The 16,425-nt window shown below is 35.5% G+C and overlaps 1 protein-coding gene across 2 annotated transcripts in view; it reads left to right on the top strand.

Moving 5' to 3' along the window:
- Positions 1–16,425, top strand: part of LOC145245875 (actin maturation protease-like) — a 94,115-nt gene that overhangs the window by 58,737 nt on the left and 18,953 nt on the right. Inside the window, exon 1 of one of the 2 annotated variants that reach the window (XM_080107589.1) lies at positions 8,105–8,236. The exons of the other annotated variant lie outside the window; for it this stretch is intronic. Within the exon in view, the coding sequence (XP_079963715.1) occupies positions 8,231–8,236 (6 nt within the window). The 5' untranslated portion in view covers positions 8,105–8,230. Of the gene's footprint in view, positions 1–8,104; positions 8,237–16,425 lie in introns of those variants that run through there. 2 annotated transcript variants of the gene reach the window in all.

Below are 16,425 nucleotides of genomic sequence, written 5' to 3' on the forward strand. Positions count from 1 at the left end.
TTCCCTTGTGGGAGTTTGGCACGCTGAGTTTCTTTCTACATTTTCACTCGTTGCCCTTTCTGCTTTCAACAGGGTCGTCTACACGTCTGTTTACTAACACATTTCTAAACAACTTGCTCTCTTGATTTCATTCTGTGATGTCATGCTGATGCTGCATTAATTCTGCACGTGAGTCGTCGATATGCATACATGTCCTAGCTTGATCATTTAAATAATGGAGCCAGCAACTACGTTACAGTTGTGGAAAGAATTAAAATAATTTCATAGATAATGTAAAGAATTTTATAAAATATGGAAAGACCTGCAAAGAAGAATTGTTGTGTGGTAGCGATGGTGGAGTTTTCAGCAGTGCTTTATCAAGCACCTGAAACCATGTAAGTAAAGAAACTATGCAGTAACCTGGGCATTCTCTTACAAATATAGTTTATTTACCTGTTTTTCGCTCTCAAAATTAGACACACGGTCAGTTTCAATTATGGGGTTCTTAAACCCCTCCCTAAGAGTGAACATTCTTGATGGGGTCCAAATTTGCCATCTTCGACACTCTCCGGTGAGAGAAATTCAGTCTATTGGCAATAAATTAAACATTTTGTCTAAAGGAGGAGGTAATGCTTGAGAGACCAAAACAGATAGTTTGATCTGGTCACAAGGATCCTTCAAGTGCACTTTAGGCATTTTGTTTTTAAATGAAAATCGCGCCAGACAAGGTATGAAGCTACTTGATGTAAGAAGCTAAAAAAATTCTACACTAAGGTAAAAAATTAGCCAATGATAAGTGCTGAATAGATAGAGTCCAACCAAAAAATAGCTGTTCTTTCTCCTTTGTCAGAAACATAGCTTATTGAATGTGAAGATTAAAGGATAAGATAAAGAAGGCGAGAGTTATAAAGTTGGCAAAAGTAAACCAACAATCTACTTTCTCCTCCTCTAAAGTTAATGTTTCTCCTCATTTTGTGCAATGGTGTCAGAGAACATGTTGCAACAAACAATCGGTCAAATGCAGCAATCTGCTCCTATTTGATATTACTATGGGTCCTTTGGATTCTGCAGATTCAAACTTATGTTATTTTGTTTTGTATAACTAAACTACATTTATCAAGATTAGTGACAGGTTTATACTGCGATTTTTTTTTTCTGGATTTACTCTTACAATTTTTCACAGATATGTCAGATGATATTTCCGCTAACTCCATAGTGGTGTTAATATGTTCTCCTTGATGAATGCGTAGAAGCTGGTGTTTCTCCTCATTTTGTGCATCGGATGCAAGGGACATGAAATGAAGTTGTATCCTCCTTGGAAATCCCCCCAAAACTTGTAATTGTAGTTGCTGTGTTGACCCAGTAATTCATGTATTATTTTTGTTTTAATTTGTAGTTTACGTTTTCTAAAGTGCTTTTTCTGATTTTCCTTTGTTGAATCCATATAAGGCATAATCAATTTAGCACACCGATTCTCACCATAGTTTAGCAACGTTAAGCATAGTCAGTACTAGATGCGTGACCATTTGAGAATACTAGGCACTGTATGTAGGAGAATGTTGACCTCTCCCTGCAAGAACTGCAAAAATCTAACGTCAGGGATTTACAAGCAACTAGAGGATTCGATAGTCCCATGACACTTCCTCATTGGAAATAGGAGCAGAACCTCTTTAGGCCATGGCATTTCAAAGCTAAATGCTTCTCATCAGAAAAGAATAAAAAAATTAGCATTTTATTATATATATATATATATATATATATATATATATATATATATATATATAAAGTGCTCGCACAATTAATCAGAAAAATCGGAACTTCTTGAATTATCGGAAAAATTTATGCCTATTTTCCGATGCCCAAAAAACGATTCCTTAATTGTATTTTTTTATTTGAAGTTCGTTTAAAAAAAAAAAAAAAATATTCCACTGCTTATAGTAATAAAATATTTATTGATTTAAATTTCAGTATAACTAAAATCTATAGATCCCCCCCCCTCACATATGTGTTTTTTGTGCTAGAGAAAATATCTGCACATTTGACATGTGTTTTTACATTAATCGGGACAAAATAAGAATTTTATAGTGAAAATTTAGAAATTTATTTAGAGATTTTATAAAGAAATGGAATCTATAATTGTATTGGGATCGGGAATTTTGTGTGGAATCCGTAAGTATATCGGAATCAAGGAAAAATATCGGAATCGGCCTATTAATAATATAATATAATGTGTGTGTGTGTGCGTGTGTGTGTTATTGATCCACCAAAATCTATATTCGATAGAAATACATCTAAAATCAGTTATTCATATACACCTAACCTTCATTATAAAAAAAACAAAAACAATAAAATAATAAATAGGTGTGACTATTACATATTAGTATATGTAATAAACGTAGTATACTGTTTTAGCATATATATTGTTTGGTTACTCGGACAATTATTCGCATCTTGGGTGTTATTAGCACAACATTTCGGTTGTCATAACCTACGGCCTTTCTTCAGTGTTAAATCCATGTTTCCTTTTCTTTTTTTTTTTTTTACACAGTGATCACCACTTATCAAGGCCCGGAAGCCACTCAGGGATAAAGGTTATTGCAAGTACATTACGTTAGTGTGGAGATTTGATGAAGTGTTTACTTAAGGGGGCGGTTCATTAGGAATTTGTGAACATTGGACTTGAAGACATCCAAGTTGTAGTCCGAAGGGAAGCAGGCAGACGGAACAGAGTTCCACAGGCATGCAGTTCTAAGAAAGAAGCTTTGTTCATGGAATCCGTGTTTTGATTTAGGCACAGATAAAGAGTGGGGGAAATTTTTCACAGTGGATTCAGCTAGACGGGTGTTTTTCGTGAAAGATTGGCGAGGGGGGACCAGGGATTGGAGTTCAGACGAGCACCTGCCATGAAAATAACGATAAAACAAGGATAGGCTCGCAACGTCTCTTCTGTGGGAGAGGGGTTGCAGGGTAGAGAAAAGGGCATCCCCCACTAAACCACGAAGTCTATTTTGTACTCTGTCAAGGCATGATAGACTGTTTTTGGCAGCTCCTGCCCAGATATGGCAACAGTATTCCATCCTTGGACGTACTTGGCTTTTATATAGATAGAGAATTGCATCAGTAGTGAGATATCTTCTGGAGCGGTAGAAGGATCCCACCATCTTCCCAGCGACCTTGGCAACAGACTTGATGTACGTGTTCCATTTCAGATCAGGAGTAAAGGTCAAACCCAGAAGCTTGTCAAAACACGGGGCCTCACCCAGACGAGAGCCATCCATCACAATTGATGCCAGCTGGGGATCAAAGCGTTGATGATGTAAGGATAGGAGTTTGGTTTTGGATGCATTAAAGGTAACCAGCCACATCTTCCCCCACTGAACCACGTGCTCGAGATCAGAGGAGAGAGAATCAGAGAGAACTTCGTCATTTACAGCCTTTGATGTGTTGCCGTAGATGGTCGTGTCATCAGCATAGATGTCAACGAATGATTTAAGTATGTGTTTAGGGAGGTCATTGATGTAGATCAGGAAGAGAGTTGGGCCCAGGATTGACCCCTGAGGGACTCCAGCATTTATATTGCAGGCCTCCGATTTTTGTCCATCTACCACTACTCTTATGAGCCTATCGGAGAGAAATGATTTAATGATTGAGAAAACATTTCCAGTTATACCGTAGCTGGAAATCTTGTGAAGTAGACCCTTATGCCATACCTTGTCGAAGGCCTTTGATATGTCAAGAGCAATTGCCCTAGAAAGGAAGCCTTTGTCAAGAGATTCACTAATCCTGTGGGATATAACCGTCAGCACATCTGCGGTAGATCTTGCAGAGCGGAAACCATATAGTGCGTCACTAAGAAGGTTATTCCTGCTGAGGTGTTTGACTATTTCTCTATTTAATATGGATTCCAGCAACTTACTCATAACACACAGGAGACTTATTGGTCTGTACTGAGCGGGAGAGGACTTATCACCTGAATTCTTAAATACAGGGCAAACTGATGAGGTCTTCCAGGGGGTCGGAAAGCACTTCTCCTTAAGGCAGCGCTTAGATAGTTTCGTAAGTATGGGAGCAAGTTCTGGTTGAAGCTTTTTTAACACTATAATTGGGATGCTCTACTAAGGAAAAGAGGGGTTAGTAGAGAAAAGGAAACATAAATGTAACACCTGAGGAAGGTCGTAGGATACAACGACCGAAACGTGCTAATAACACACAAGATGAGGATAGTTGTCCGAGTAACCGGAAAAATACAAACGTTCACATCTCATCTCAAAAATTCAAAATTGCACTGTTGTAACGTAGTTGTGCTGTTTGTTTTATTTTTCAAAAAATGCAGGATCCTGTATGCATGTGGTGTGTATGTGTCATTAATTGTGTCATCCAAATTCAACATAAGCAACAGCATTCATCGAAGGTAGATTGAATCATGAGTATTAATGCCGGTGTCCCTCAGGGGTCCATCCTGGGCCCAACTCTTTTCCTGATCTACATTAATGATCTTCCAAATCACATCCTTACATCATTTGTAGACATTTATGCTGACGACACTACCATTTATGGTAGCACATCTAAGACAGTAAACGACCAAGTTCTCTCCAATTCTCTCTCCTCTGATCTTGAGCATGTAGTACAATGGGGAAAGGAGTGGCTGGTTACTTTTAATCCATCTAAAACCAAGCTTCTCTCTTCACATCATCAACATTCTGATCCCCATCTGGCATCAATTGAAATGAATGGCTCTCGTCTTCAGGAGGCCTCAAGTTTTGACAAGCTTCTGGGCTTGACCGTTACTCCTGATCTTAAATGGAACACGTACATCAAATCTGTTGCCAAGGCCGCTGGAAAAATGGTGGGATCTTTCTATCGATCCAGTAGATATCTCACTGCTGATGCAATTCTCTATCTATATAAGAGCCAGGTACGTCCAAGGATGGGATACTGTTGCCACATCTGGGCAGGAGCTGCTAGAAAGGACTTGTCCTGCCTTGATAGAGTTCAAAATAGACTTCGTAGCCTCGTAGGAGATGTCCTTTTCTCTTCCTTGCAACCTCTATCTCACAGAAGAGATGTTGCGAGTTTGTCTCTGATGTATCGTTATTTTCATGGAAAGTGTTCGACTGAGCTTCAATTTATGATCCCCCCTCACCAAACTTTCACAAGAAACACTTGTCTAGCTGTAAACACTATCAATAATTTCCCCCACTCTTTATCTGTGCCTAAACCTAAACGTAGATTCCATGAACAAAGCTTCTTTCTTAGAACTGCACGCCTGTGGAATTGTCTTCCGTTTTCCTGCTTTCTAGCTGACTACAATATGGTTGTCTTCAAGTCTAACGTAAATAAGTTCTTGATGAGCCGTTCCATATAAGTTATCAAATTTACCAAATTTTCATTACTAATGATTACTATATTGTCCAATTTCTACTGTACACTCTTTAACCCTTATCCTTGAGTGGCCTCTTGGCCTTGATAATGTGGTGATGCCTATGTAAAAAAAAAAAAGAAGTTATTTATAGCAACAAAGTTGGCATTTTCTTGATCGGCATTGGCCCTGATAAATAATATCTAAAATTTCGTAAAAAAAAAAAAAAGAAGATTAATTTATGTACTAACTAAAGGAAAATAACTCTGATTTTTTAACCAAGGAGTTAGTTTCCTTATGTCAAGTTATTCCTTGAGAAAGCTATAAGAACGAGTAGTCTATGTGTGCATATGTCCACAGTGAGGAATAGGCTGAACGGAGGAAAAAGAGAGTAGTAGAAAAAGAGAGAGGAGAACGAGTAAGTGGGAAAGAAAAAAAAAGATAGAGAAATAGAAGTTTTAATAGAGACATGTTACACTTTTGCTCCAAGCAATGAAGGGAAGCTCTGAATAAAGAAAAGCACACTATCGGGAAACACCAGGTAAATACTATTCTATATAGTATATAAAAGAATGTTGTGTCCCTGTGTGCTCAACTTATAGTAAAAAAAAAAAAATCAAATAAAACCAAAGACACGCCCACAAAGTTGACTTATCCTTTTGTGATATTGCCACTGACAAAATATAGGCATATTTTCTTTTAAATATTCAATCTTGGGAAGGGGGTAAAAAGAAGCAGAATTAGTCAGGGTGGTCGACATTTAGAGTAGTTTTTAATTTTATTATGTTGTAATTCGTTAACAATATTTTTTTAGTTGTGAGAGAGAAAGAGAAAAAAGGAGTAAAAGAAAAATGGGCACTCCTGCACTCTAACGAACCGGAAGTATTTTTGTGTTTTCATTTTCAGAAGAGTTCTTGTAGGAAAAATAAGTTCTTCAAAATATTCTAAAATGTCTGTTACAATTTTGAAGACTTATCTTATTAAAGAAATGTATTTAAAAAAAAAACAAAAAACAAAAACAAAACAACATTCATAATTTAACTTCTGCAAATAAAGTTATTGAAAAAAAAGTAACAGCTAATATTTTAACTTATTCTAATGTAATAGGTTAAGGCAGTTTGCTTGAAATCTTGTTTAATGTATATATATAAGAAGAAATTTAAGTCAATAGAAGGTAGAACAATGCAAAGGTGTGGCGGATAGAGTCAAACTGACGCAACTTAATATATAATGGTTGAACCAGTTATCTAGTTTCATTTTTATTTATCCAATTCATGTGTGTATATATATATATATATATATATATATATATATATATATAATATTTTACGTGTAGGATGTTCTTACTGGTGGTGTGTCCATGATGATATATTTCGGGATGTCTTCCCTTCATCAGGCGTGTGTTTGACTTTTTGACTTTCAAATGGGCACGGCAGGTTTTATTATAGATGAAGTAGGTTTGCAGAAATTGAAAATTAATTTACCTGTTCCAGATACATAATTAATATCGGAGGTGTGTTGTTATTCGATATCATTTTTTTTATATATTAATATTTAGCCTGAATTACTTATACTTGTATTATTAATTCGTCTTTATTCCTTTATCTTATTTTTTTTGGTTGATTTTCTGCTGTTCTCTGAGGATCGTTAGGAGATTTCATTTTATTTTTTATTTTATATTTTTACCTTATCGGCTGTGTTTTTGGTTTTCAATATTATTTTCTGCTTTAATTAATATTTACCCTTAATTACTTTATATTATCAGGTAATTTTTTTTTATCTTATTTGACTTTTACATTTTATATATGAATAATTATATTTTCTTAAAGTTATATAGGAAAATATATTCCAACTATTCTATAATAGTTTAAGCTGAATATTATACTTTATTTATACGTTTTGAAAAATTATATTAAAATTATTTTGAAATATGGAATGTTACAACTTATTTATTAATTAAAAAATTATTTATTTTGAAATACTTTTGCTCATATAATGAATTAAAAAAAAAAAAAACTAATTGCAATAAATATTTCGGTAAGTAATGTTTTCTATTGTGTTATTTCGTTACAATAACTTGTTTTGTAATAACCCAAAAAGTTGGATTTGGAAAATCATTACATTTTGGATTGTCTCCCCTCTCCCGTACTAGAATTGTCCCGAAAATGAAAAATAAATAAATAAATACTGCACTTTAACTAACCGTAATAAATGTTGCATACTCTTCTATTTTGTTTACCATGCACTCGAACAATTCCAGATAGTCATGCTGGTTCTATAATAATAATAATAATGCTAATAATAATAATCATAATAATCATCATAATCATAATAATCATCATAATCATAATAATAATAATCATAATAATAATCATAATAATTCCAGTGAGGACCAATGATCACTGCCGTCGAGATATCAATGGCAAGCTGCTGTTGCGATAATGCAAATTCAACTGCAAAGATTATTGAAAGAGGTGGTGAGTACTGGATATTTGGGGAGACTTGTTGTCACTCAGACGCCAGATAACACCACAAGTTGTTCACAAAGAGAAATCTTTGATGATGGCCTAAGTGACTACTACTAGTGAGTAAATAATAATCATTTTCATTTGTTGGTAAATCTCCCTTCCTTCAAAACTGAATGGTTGAATACGTTGCCGACTGCCATAATTGCTGTTCATGTAACTGCGTGCGTAAAGACTGGATTCAGTTGAATAAATAAAAAGAAAAGAAAAAAGAAAGACAATCCCAAATAAGATAATTTGCCACCGCATAATTATAGCTCCGTGAATTATCTATATTGCTCAAAGAAAAAATATTTGCTGAGCAATAAAGGATGTCTGGTCATGTGGTCACAGCCGATGCTACCTCTAACCCATTCTAGAGTCCGTGATGAAGGTAAGATTTCAGCAGCAACTTAGTCAACGTACAAATAATGACTGTAGTACTGAATTGTGCCCTCTACAAAATAATTGCCTTACGAAAAGTATAGTTTACCAGGCCATAATAAATGCAACCTGACACGGCTTTCCGTTTTCTTTTTTAAAATTTTTTTATCACTTTGTTTTTCCTGGGGATGGGGCATTCTACCGGATGCCAAACATTCTCCCATTAGTTTAGTTACTCCAACCGAGAGATCTTTTCTTTTAAATTCTAACCGTCCCTTTAAGTGCCACTGTTTGTATTTCTTTTGCACTTGGTTCACCGGGTATAGGAATCTGATTGTTTGTGATTAGTTAATTTAGTCTTGAAACAAGTTTTTTGTGCTCCCAATATAGTTCTTTACTAAGGAAAAAACTTGACAGGGGTTGCTCTCTTAGCGTTTCATACCGTCAATATCTGCAACAGCAAGATGAAACTTTCAGGTCATGAATGCATAAGTTCAGTCAACATAACAATGAAATTTTCAATCTCCTCTGATCCACTTGGACCGAATTAAAAAATAGGAGACATTACTTTTGAAACGTTCCTTGTAGTTCTTTACTGAAGAATTATATTGTTTCAAGGCTAGATTAACTAACCATAAACAATAAACTTGGTCTTCTGTTACTTTATATTAAACTAGCCTGAGTGCCCAGCGTTGCCCGGGTGTTTGGAGGTGTGTGCTAGTAGGCAGGCAGGCTCGAACCCGTACTGCGAAGGAGGATAAAAATGTGAAAAAAAAAGTGACCTCTTTGCTGTTGCGTTCATCGCCAAACCAGAAGTGGCGAAGGTTTAAATTAAGGCTAGTCAATCGAAAAGAGGGGATGACTTTTGAAAATATTATTAAAAAAAGCGACCACTCCCTGTAGATAAGTGCCCAGTTGAGGGTGAAGGAGATTATGTTTTTAGTCCATTTTTTTATATTTATCATCCGAAGTGTCGTGCTTCAAAATGATACCGATCTCGTGAAAATCCGTTACCTCTGTCAAAAATTTTTGCGAGACATACAAACATCCATACATACATTTATACGTTTAAACAAATAGGTGAGATTCATATTATAGATGTTTCTGAAAAATTATAGTCTCTTAACAGTAACAACATGTTTTTCAACAAAAATGTTGCTGTGCATGTGTATATTTAACTGAATCACATCTTTATGCATTATGCATAGTAGTGCAAATGATTGAGATCTGGGGGAGCGAGGAGGCCGTATTGTAGGGAGTCATGTAATCATAGAAAATATTTGCCATCCATTTCTGCATTCTATAAGCCTTTTGTGTGTGTGTGTGTGTGTGTGTGTGTGTGTGTGTGTGTGTGTGTGTGTGCGTGTGTGTGTGTGTGCGTGTTTTTGTCTTTTATTTATTGTCTTTTTTTTTATTTTGTTCACCCCAAGCAAATAGTTGCCATTAAAACATAAGACTAGGCGCCCTAACTGGGGCGTTGTGCAACAAGATCTTTGTTCATATTAAATTTAAATTTTTGCATGTTGGTACAGGAAGCAGGGCAAGAATTTCATTAGAGTGGAAAGTTTTCCAGCAACTGAGCACCTTTGCAAGTTATTTCTTCTTACTTTTATTTATTTATTTTTTTTTTAGTTATAAGCCATTTTAGAAGAGAATAGAAATATTGTTCTCAACAAAATGGCGGTATTAATCCCAAAAAGCTTTGAATTGTAAAACCTTGTAGACGAAGATGAAGATTTTCTGGTAGGTAGGCAATCCGAAGAAGTATTGAATTGTAAAAGCCTGCAGACAAAGACGAACAGCAGAGTTCCTTTTTGTGTGAAGACGAAAAGTTATGTGCAGGAATTCTAAGATTCAGCATATTTTATGGAGTGATTCCGATTTCTGATTGGTTGGTTGGTAGCAGTGGGGTTCCATCTGATTGGTTAGTTCTTATTGCCCCTGTCTATAAATAGAACCTTCCACGTTTTTGTAACCCATAAGGATACCAAAAAGGATGGGGTTTTGCTGTTAGTAAGGTTGGTCCAGAGTATTTATTTAAAGGGAGGGTACAATTGAAGTAAGTTCGTCGGAGCACATTTTGTAGAAGTACTTGTAAAACAAGCACACATGGTGTGTAGTGGTTCCTTTACCTTTTCTGCGGTAAAACAACCTTACTTCTTGTAAAATTTGTATGTGATGACATCGTCCACCTGCACCCAGCTCAACTGCTATTTGTAACTTAATTTTCCTGTCAACAGAACTAGGTCGCCATCAAATGTACATTTATCTATCTATATATCCATAAAAGTGAAAATGTGTGTGTGTGTGTGTGTGTGTGTAGATTTCCCTACCAAAGTACTCTGTCAATTTTTGGTCTAAAGACTCGTGATTTGACATAAGGGATATTGAGATTTGGGAAAATCTTTTTAATAAGCTTTCGTCCAGAAATTTGGCTGTCAAAGTTCAATGATTTGACCTTTGAAAACTCTATCAAACTCCTCCGCCAATTTTGGGTCTAAACACTTGAAATTTTAGAAGTAGGTTATCTGAACATGAGTCAAACTTTTTAATATAAATGTATATGCACATAAGGTTATGAACAGTACATAGGGCCCGAGCAATGCTGAGCTAAACTGCTAGTATGTATATATTTGCTAGACTTTTTAACCTATTTAAAACGGGCAAAAGTTATGTCCAGTTTACTTTAAATAAGTGCTTTATATCAAATTTTGATATATATATATATATATATATATATATATATATATATATATATATGCCATAATCCTGTTGACACACTGGTTTCCATCAGATCACCGAAGTTAAACAACATTGAGTCTGGTCATTACTAAAATCGGTGACCAATTTGGGAATTCCAGACGCTGTATGTCGGAGTACGTCAACACCTTCCTGCAAGAGTTGCAAAAACCTAACATTGTTATCTCCCATAACGGGGATGTACATGAGACTGGGGACCGCTTGTGAATTTCATACTCCCATTGAACTTCCTCCTTCGGAGGGTGCAGATTAAACCTGAATAGGGTGTGTGCCATTTCACACACACACACACACACACACACACACACACACACACACACACACACCTTATTATAAAAAAGATCCATACAAAATGTGGGGGGGGGGCATATTGCTGAAATGTTTTTTGCTATGCTGGCCAAAATGCAAAAAAATAAAAAAAATGACCTGGATGTGTTTTATATTGTTTTTCTCATTGTTTTTTTTTTTTTACCGAAACTGGTTTTCCCCACCCTCATTCTTTTAATCATTTTCTGAACAAAAGGAAAACCTCCACACTATTTTCACACATTTCCAATTTAAAAAATTATTCCTTAATATTTTTACGCTTTCCATAAAAGCTCCTCAGGCCGAATTAAAAACTTTGGTGGGCCGAATATGGCCTGTGGGTTGTAATTTGGTTCTAGATTGCTGAAAGATATTTTATGGTTTTTGTATTTGGTTCTAAAATCAATACTTGTTCCACCAAAATCTTCTTAGACTGGATGTACTGTTCCTAAATATAATATACTCTTTATCAAATATTTTTCTTGTAGAGGACAGTCATTTTTATCTCGACAGTTACATTCATTGTTTGTTATTATTACTATATGTTGTATTATTAATTTCTAAAAAATGTCACAGTTTATGAAATTTCGAATTAAATCGAAGTAGAATGGATTGTAAGTGCCGCACTCAGTACGGCTTTTAAGTTTGTTCAATTTTTAAATTTTTTTCTTGACTCATGTTAAAGTAGAGTATAGCTTCTACTTCATCTTCTTGTGCTCTTAATTAATAATTGTTATTTTGTATATAAAAAAAAAAAAGTTGCAGTAAAAAATAAATTAATTTATTATTGTTCTACAATTTAAAGCGAAAATGGATTCCTGATTGTTGGTTGGTTGGTTTGTTGTTTTTGATTTACGGCATATCAACCCTTTTTGGGTTATTTAATGCCGAATCCAAAGATTTTGAAGAAAATTTTTTTTTTAATAGAATATATTTGCTGTTTTCACGTCGGTTTCTATTCAACCCATAGTTGGGACCCTAACAGGTACTACCACTCCGAGTCAGAGTGGGCCTGGGAGCAATGGTAATTAAAGGGTGGCTCCACACTCCCCAAAGCCCACAAGCTGGGGCCCTCACCACTGGATATAGTTTAAGGTCATATCCAGGACCCCCATTGAGGGACTTTTACCCTCTGGCGTATTCTAATGCCCCACCGACAGGGCCGGATTCCTGATTGTAACGAGTCGTTTAATGAAGCCTTCTGTTTCACAATTATTTATTCAAAACAGCATTCTTTGTAGGAAAACAAAGAACAAAAGATAATTAAGACTTTGCTGTAGAACTGTAACAAAGGGTTGGGGGTGTTCTACGATCCCCATGGATTGTCCATCATTTTATTCATCAAAAAGAACTGCTCTTGGTCTCCCTTACTAGTCTGCTTTCGTTCAGGATGAATTTACTCAACTGACCCACAACAAATGCTGTCACAAGTTTAAGTTCAAAAAATTTTCTAGCACGCATGTCAGTAGATGAACAGTGGTGTTTATAATGATAATCGTAGCCACCATCAACCGGGTATTCCAATCGTAGACACCTCTCTCTGAAGACAAGTTCCGGAGTATCTCCTGGGTATACTGTTCCTGAATTCTTGGTCAAACATTTTTCTTGTAGAAGACAGTTATTTTTATCTCTGCAGTACTTGCTGACATATTTCTATTACTTGTGTGCATGCACAACTTCATTCATAGTTGAAGTGGTTTAATTTTAAATGTTTATTATCTCTCTGTCGATAACTTAGCACTCACTGGTCAGGTTTAACTTCTATACCTGGTATACATGCTTGATAAACTCTTCCCTTGGTTGACAGCGGTAATGCTCTGCCAGTCATTATGTCCTGATGATAGAGGCTCTGGTGTAAATCCAGGAGGAGTTGCCATCAGTATCATTCTTTGTTCATCTTTACCTCTGGTGCAGAACTGTAAATCTATGGAACGAAAGTGCCAGTGTCGCTTTTTGCACCATTCTTTTGCATGCTTTGGGGCGAACCTTCCCTGACTTCATATGCAACCACTTTGCTACTCTCTGTGTCTAAGGTAAAGCCTGAAATCCTGCAATTAAATGAGTAGCTGAGGCCAACGAGATGTACTACATGCAGACCTGGCAATCTTGAGGCACGATCTTTGTGAGTTCTATGTAGAAATCTTACTCTCTTAACAGTAACAGTATCAGAAACGGTTGCTTGCGTTATGTATCAACTTAAAGATAAAAAAAGGTTATTTCCTTTGGACTGAAGAATGGAGAGTTATCATTTTTGACAAGAGCATGTTTGCCATAACAGTTTGAGAGATAAGCAAAAGTGAGTCTTGTGACACAGACTTTAAATCATCACACCTCCAGCAGCCTCTTCATCACTATTTAATCTGTAAGTTGTTAAATGTGTTAAAGCTTATACTTCGTTCATTGATAATTTTTAGTAGTCTTTAATATTATCGGAAATAAGTTTGCTCTTCTTTTCCTGACATCTTCATCAGTCATATTCATCTTTTTTCTGGTAGCAATAATATCAGCAAACATAAAAGAAAGAATGGCAACGACTCGGTATCTCGTGTTTTTTGCTGTGTTATTTTTACGCCCCCAGGTTAATGCAGGCAAAGATAAAACTTTGAAAAGAGCATCTGAACACGCTCGGCTCAAAGGCAGGAATAGGCAAATTTTTTTCTAATCTTTGCAAAATCTTTATTTCAGACTACTTCTCCATGACGTCACATAACTTCTAACTTGACTTCTGAGTGGAATTTTCCACTTCTTTGGTCTCCCGACAAAAGGAGGGTGCACTTGTAAATTCACCCTTGTCCGTACGTCTGTCCACACTTTTCTAAATAACTATGCCTTGGAATTTTTAAAAATTTTGCACAAACATTAAACATGATATGAGTAAAAACGTAACAGAATGGATTTTCCGGAAAAACTCCGATTGCCCCCCTAGGAGTGCCTTTCGGATTAAAATAGCTAAAATTGACATTTTGTGCTTATTAAAAAAAAATTGATGCCTTGGATTTTTATAAAACTTTCTGAAAAGTTGTTACTGATTTCTGTATAATCTTATTTATCTATACTTTGCAATAACTCTTAGGTGTGCCCCAGGGGCTCTTTTAGGACTAATAAAAACACTCCATTTTGGGGACTATTTTATCATATTTGTCCAAAATTTTCTGTGTATGTCTATTTAGCAGTTTCGCATGGTGCTGAACTCAAATTTAAATATATTAAGGCCTTGAGGAGGTTTGGGGGTAAATGAGGGGGGGGGCGCAAATGGTGAACTTAGTCATTTCTTTTTTTGCATGGTGTAGAACTCAAATTTACATATGTTAAGGCCTAAAACTGCACCGTTTGCTCATTTTCACCAGGATTTGACGTCCTCTGGAGACTTTTGGGGCTAAATAGGATTGGGGGGGGGGGAAATGCTGAACTTAGTGCACTCACGGGAGACCCTACATGCTTCGCTTGTTTTACTTAATTCTAACCTTATGTAGAAATTCCCGATATTAATCTTATTTTTACATATGTGCCTCTTAAATATTGGTACAGAGCCACCAATTGAATGCATCCAATCATGAGTGTTACCAGATCAGGTTGTGTTTAGATATTGGTGTCCTGACCTAAAATGCAACAAACATTAATGTTATCATTCTTTTTTTTTATTTCATTTTGCAAAACTCAATTATGCTCTGCAAAATAAAAAATTAAAAAAAAAAAAAAAATTTCCTCTACAAAACAACCAAGCCAAACACCATAAATAAATATTTGAAGATCTAAAGAACTTGAAGCGTAGAAACTTAAAAAAGAAAATTACTGCATTAAATAACACGAAAAGGGTTGATATGCCATAAAGCAAAATAACCGCCCAACCAAGTCCTTTAAATTGCGTACACATAGAAGAAGTACGTTTTGATCTCCAAGTTGCTGAGTTTGTTCAAAAGTTTTGTTACCATTAGTGCATAGGGAGGAGATGGTGCTGGTGTGATTATAAATGTTGGCCGTGGTTGAAATAAGTTCAAGAAGCTTTTGCCATTACTAACTAACACAGTGTTACCACTGTCGACCAAGGGAAAAATCTATCAGACGTGTGATGATGTATGGAAGTTAGAGCTGGCCAGTTAGAGTTGAGGACATGCGTTGCATGGAGAGAAATGATATGAGAATGATACAACGGACGAGTCGTAAAGATAAGCATAGATCTGATGACCTCAGACGAAGATTACATCTGAGAAATGTTTAGAGAGATGTGTGCGGAAGATTTTAGATGGTAAAGCTATGTTGAAAGAATGGATGAGAGTTCTTGGGTTAGTAGATGTAGAACAGCTGAGGTGGCAGGAGAAGCCATGAGAGATAGAGATGACGGATTTGAGAGAACGTGAAGTGAATAAAGATCTGGCTACAGATAGATTTTATGTATCCGTATTTCATCAGCAAAATCCAATTTTTATTTCATAGTATCACTACGATAGTTTCATAAATTACAACTAGTCAAAGTAGACTCAGTCTTGAGTTCCAAAAGCGACCAGTACATTGTTAACCACCTTACCTCATCCATTTGAAATAACCCCCAATTTTTTGTTGCTTCTATAATTTTTTACTTCATTATTCTTAATAATAATAATAATAATATTTATTATTATTATTATTATTATTATTATATTGAAGTATCATCATTCTTTATTATTCTTGTATAAAAGTAAAATTACGCACGTGCGCGCACACACACACACTCACACACACAATCTTTTACATGCATCTTGCATAGACCCCATTTCCTTAAAGAAAACAGTTTATTTTCATAGGAATTATAAATTCAATATGGTTTACTATGAAAAAATTCTTGTCGCCATTTTGTATGTAATTTTTCTCTTTTTGCTCGAGAGATTTTTCTTCCAGGAGCGATCCTTGATTTTTTGGTGAGCTGCATAAATCAAAGATCCTTGTAATTACATGCTTATTACCAGTTGTTTACTTGTGTGCGAAATGGTCAAGTTACACTGGATTTTCGCATTCCAATTTGTAATCCATAATTTTTGCATTCCAATCCATATTTGAATAACCAATTATTATTATTAGTAGTACTAGTAGTATTAGTATTATTAGTATTAGTAGTATTAGTATTATTATTAGTATTATTATTAGTATTAGTATTAT

Source organism: Euprymna scolopes, chromosome 23 (genome assembly GCF_053919585.1).
Source record: "Euprymna scolopes isolate OS-2025 chromosome 23, ASM5391958v1, whole genome shotgun sequence".
Classification (NCBI taxonomy): domain Eukaryota; kingdom Metazoa; phylum Mollusca; class Cephalopoda; order Sepiida; family Sepiolidae; genus Euprymna; species Euprymna scolopes.